Genomic DNA, 5,128 nt, shown 5'->3' with positions numbered 1-5,128 from the left:
TATTCCATTGTATACATATACCACATCTTCTTTATCCATTCATCTGTGGATGGACATATAGGTTATTTCCATAGTTCGGCTATTGTGGACATTGCTGCTATAAACATTCAGGTGCACGTGCCCCTTCGGATCACTACATTTGTATCTTTAGGGTAAATACCCAGTAGTGCAATTGCTGGGTCATAGGGTAGCTCTATTTTCAACTTTCTGAAGAACCTCCATGCTGTTTTCCAGAGTGTTGCAACAGCTCACCCACCAACAGTGTAGGAGCGTTCCCCTTTTGAGGAGCCAAATTCTTTTTTTTTTTTTTTTTTAAGATTTAATTTATTTGACAGACAGAGATCACAAGTAGGCAGAGAGGCAGGCAGAGAAAGAGAGAGAGGAGGAAGCAGGCTCCCTGCAGAGCAGAGAGCCCGATGTGGGGCTTGATCCCAGGACCCTGGGATCATGACCTGAGCCGAAGGCAGAGGCTTTAACCCACTGAGCCACCCAGGCGCCCCCGAGGAGCCAAATTCTTAATTGAATTAAAATGTGCTATGAATTGTGAAACACATGCTGATTTCACTTATGTGAAAACTTAATGTAAAAAAAAGTGTAAATATTCTCATTATTTTTATATTGATTACGTGTTAAAATGATATTTTGAATATATTAGGTTAGGAACAACATGTTAGTAAAATAATGGTACCTGTTTATTTTTACTTTTCTACATGTGGCTACTAGGATATTTTAGATTATATGTGTGTCTAGCATTATATATCTGTTGAAAAATACTGTTCTGGAACAAATAATTAGAAGGATAATTTATCAAGTTGAAGAAGATACAAGAATCATGACATTCTAATTGGTTTCATTGGGAAACCAATGACAGGTCAAACTAACATTTCTTTCTCTGTTTTTTTCAATTAATTTATTTTTTAACATTTCCTTCTTTGATAATGGCAACTGGGTCAGTAAATCCAGAGAGTCAGGAACACCAGCGTACCTGAATTTTAGTAAGGAATTTGAATTTTCTTAAATGATGAGTATATGGACTGAGAACAAACTCGTTGAAAATTCATTGTGCTGAGTAATGAATTTATTCAAACTTCACCCAGATTTTTAGAGCCACCGGACTCTGAATTATCTGGAGGTTATATTTTCAGTGAAGATTCAGATCCCATTCTTTCCCATTTGTAGATTTGCCAAAACTGGGAGATGGAGTATTGAGAAAATCGAGATCCCAAAAGGCCTTGAACAATGAAAGACTTGCAATATTTTGTGGGGCAAAAAAGTAAAACCCAAACAACACAACTTACTGGGAATCAAAATACTGCTTTTGGTTCTAAATACTCTCTATATAAGTAGAGATTAGAAGCAAAATGACTTAAGAACTGTTGCACATGGGATACAGACTTCAGAGGACCAGGCTGTGTGATTACAGGATCAGTGGAAGATAGCAGGCTTGTCAGAAGAGCTGTGCTTGTTACATATTTTGGGCTGTAGTCATAGAAATTCATGAGTACACTCACCTCCAGATATGACTGTTTAAGGAGATACATTTTAAAAACCACTGTCATGTTTGTTTCTAGACTAGAGCAAGCATGAGGATTCTTACTGCTTTGACATGAGCAGTCCCCTTAAGAAAAAATTAAAAGAATTGAGAATTTAAAAAAAAATATTTATTTATTTACTTACTTATTTATTAAAGACAGAGGGAATGTGCGTGCTTGTGCACCCTAGCTCAAGCTGGGGGGGGGTGGGACAGAGGGAGAGAGAAACGCAGACTCCCCGATGAGCCGGGAGCCTGATGAGAGACTTGATCCCAGGACTCTGGGATCATCACCTGAGCCAGAGGCAGATGCTTAATTGACTGAGCCACCTGGGTGCCCCAGGAATTGAGAATTTTGATTGAAACAGGACTCCTCAGAGAGGACTTGATAGCTGTTTCCAAGGTTTAAGGGTCATGATATAAAAGAACAAGTTCTCTTGGTCTGTTGACTCTAAAATCTGAAACTAGGACCATGGGTGAAAACTCACAGGAGACAGTTTTCCGTTCTGTGGCCAAGACACTCTCTTGAGTGACATGAGCAGAATGACTTGAATCAGCATATTGGGCCTCAAGTTCCAGCTATGTCATTTGCTAGAAGGCTAACTTTCAGCAAATCATTTCACTTTTGTGTGAACCAGTTTTCTCTCTTAAGAATGTCATTATTGATAATTCCTCTTTTTTTTTTTTTTTTTGTTTGGCAAAGATTCGAATGAAAATACATCATAAAATATAAAGCTGTTGGGCACATGGTTCTCTCCTTATAACTTGGTAGTCCTTGTTGGGGATGTCGTAGGAGTTTTAAGCACCATCCTGATGGTTATGCTGGATTTAAAATTTAAGACTTTGTCTTTGTCTGTTGTACAGGATGCCAGTTCCTTAAGCTGGGCCACAGTCCTGGCAGTGGTCTGGCTGCATTCCAATGCTATACAAATGAAGGGTGAGTGGGAACTTCTGGAAAAGAAGGCCAGAGACTGGATTCACATCCATGCAGGTAGGAGTGCAGTCCTAAGACCACATCTCCTTCCTTCCTTAGGGAGCTAGTCCCCTTCCCTTGCACAGAGCCTCCGGGCCTGCTAGAAGGTGACTGGGGAGGAGTTCTCATAGTCCCCTCCCCTGACCTTTTCTGGTCTCCCGGATAGTCCTCTCCTTGGCAGGATAAGGGTGCCATCTTACATTGGGGGGGCGGGGAGGTGAGTGAAGAGGGAAAGGGACATGGATGGGGAGTGTAGATTGGAAGAAGGACATGCACGAAGTCGCATTTGTTCTCCTCACTGTCTCAGTACTATACTGAGTAGAGGACCGGACAGGAGCTCTCACTCCTTGGGGGTTTATTATATCACTGCTGTTGAGTATTTCTGGGACCTGAGAAGATGAAAGGGAATCTGGGAGGTAGGAAGGGCAAAGTCAGGGGTGTTGAAGAAAGATAGGAGCAGGAGTCAGGGAGATGAACAGGCACGCATAGGGGAGACTGAGGGAAGAGTGTTTACTCTCGCTGTGGTTCCTCAGCCCTACTTCTTGTTTTCTCCTCCTAACAGCCTCCATCATGCAAGAGCTTGTGAAAGCTGCTATCGCTTTGATCAAGTCATCCGTGGACCCCGCCATCTTTGCCATCTGAGGAGACTGTCCAGAAATACAAGTGCCTCTCTCATGCTACTGCCCTTTCCTTCATGCTCTCCTGTGTATTTTTGTATTTTACCCCTATCCTGTCAGTTTCTGGCCATAAAAGTGAAGGATGCCCATCCCACCTTTCCTCTCCAGGTTCCCTTTGGGTAGGGTGATCTTCTTTCCCTGGCATGTATCGTCAGCCCAGCGTCAGTGGTCCTAGAACCTGTTCCCCTTCTTGGAGGGATTTCAAGCATTCATCGGCAGTAACATTCCTCCCGGGTTTCCCAGAGTGACCACATGAAAAACAGGTGGGGTGGACGCCACACAAAGGGTACAGCCCTGATATTAGGGCTGCAGAATAAGGGAATGCTATGCATTATAGTCATCTGTGCCTTTTGATCTTACATACTTATTCAGGACCAGACAGGAGAGCTATCCAATTTTCTATTCTAAGATAGGACTGAGAATTGGAGGGGAGGTTGAAAGCCAACATCGGGATCAATACAACCTCGAGATTGAGATCACAAAGCAAGAGAGACTATGGGGATCCACTGTGAGAAATGGCACTGCTGATGGCCTTCTTGGCTGATTCTGTTGGATTTTGCTGGCCAATACAGTGCCTTCCCTCTCATTTCCTAAGGGAATGGATTGAATCACACCTGTTGGAGACAGATGTTTTTCCTGAAATGTAAGGAGATGACAATGAGATCTTTAGTCCTGGCTTGAACCCTTGAGGCCTCTATGTTAGGCTTTGATCTGTAATGAAGGAAAAAGTGTATTTAAAGGCAGTTTTGCCTGAGACCTGAGCCTGGTTCACTGAGCTCATGAGGAAGAAAGGAACTCCCCATGATTGTTTCTGACCTTTGTCCTACATACTCTATTCTAGTGGAAATGACCTGTTTGGTGTGCTGTCACCCAAAATACTATTGTATCAATATTAAAATGATTATATGATTATATCTACACTTCATTTTCTTGTATCTGATCTTTTGTACATTTAGAACCTGCATTGGTTTTATTATCCCTTATTTTCCCTCGCAATTTTGCTGACCCCTACACCATTCATACCATGTCCTGTTCCTGCATCTTCTGTTGTAGGCTGATTTTCTGTCCTACATGAGGCAAGTAAAGGACACTGGCCAGAAAACCACTGTTAGAATCCTGACAACACACTTAAATAGTTATGTGATAATGGATACATGATTTAACCCCCTGGGAGCTTAGTGTCCTTATTTGTAAAAGTGGGACTTCACTAGAACTCCACTATCACTTTCATCTCGAATACTCAAGAATTCTGAGTAGAACCTGAATATCTGTTCACTCAGGTGGAGAATGGCCTAGACTTGAGTTCTGTTGAGCTGCTCAGTGAACATTAGGGAGGTTGGCCTGACTTGCATAGTGGAAAATGATTCCCAGGACTTTCTTCTGAGTCTGTTTATGGCTGAGAGTGACTGGGGGAATAGGGCTGTGGCATCACCTGGAAGCTTCCTAGAAATGCAGAGTCTTAGGCAACTCTAAGAACTACTGTAGCAAAGTCTGCCTTTTAACAAGGTCTCCGGGTAATTCATGCACACATTAAAGTTTGAGGGCTTAGTCTTTAGGCTTGTATCCGCGGCTGCCCTCTGGATAGGTCCTATACGTGCTATGACAAGAAACAGCTTCCTAAAGACCATGCAAATTTTAGAGCTATCTTGGACTCACAAAGGCCCTTTACATTGATCATACAGATTTTTTTTTTAAGATTTTATCTATTTATTTGACAGAGAAATAGAGCCAGAGAGCACAAAGGGAGGGGATGGCAGAGGGAGAGGGAGAAGCTCCCCACTGATCAGGGAACCCGACTCAGGTCCTGATCCTAGGGGCCTCGGATCATGACCTGAACGGAAGGCAGATGCCCAACCATCTGAGTCACCCAGGTGCCCTATACGGATCATTTTTTATTACATTTATTGTTCCTTCCCTTTTTTGTACCCTTCAGCTTGCAGACTAGCC

At 42.6% G+C, this 5,128-nt stretch overlaps 1 protein-coding gene across 3 annotated transcripts in view; it reads left to right on the top strand.

Moving 5' to 3' along the window:
• Positions 1-4,093, top strand: part of LOC111153937 (von Willebrand factor A domain containing 5A) — a 27,041-nt gene extending 22,948 nt beyond the window's left edge. For all 3 annotated transcript variants that reach the window (XM_022513270.1, XM_022513269.1, XM_022513268.1), the window contains 2 exons: positions 2,396-2,522; positions 3,067-4,093. In XM_022513270.1, coding sequence (XP_022368978.1) covers positions 2,396-2,522; positions 3,067-3,146 — 207 coding nt within the window. In that variant the 3' untranslated portion in view covers positions 3,147-4,093. The remainder of the gene's footprint in view (positions 1-2,395; positions 2,523-3,066) is intronic.
• Positions 4,094-5,128: the final 1,035 nt, after the last annotated feature.

The sequence above is a fragment of the Enhydra lutris genome, unplaced genomic scaffold (assembly GCF_002288905.1).
Source record: "Enhydra lutris kenyoni isolate GAN:26980312 unplaced genomic scaffold, ASM228890v2 scaffoldscaffold34, whole genome shotgun sequence".
Taxonomy (NCBI): domain Eukaryota; kingdom Metazoa; phylum Chordata; class Mammalia; order Carnivora; family Mustelidae; genus Enhydra; species Enhydra lutris.
The sequence above is the reverse complement of the archived record's forward strand: the minus strand, read 5'-3'. Positions and strand labels throughout refer to the sequence as shown.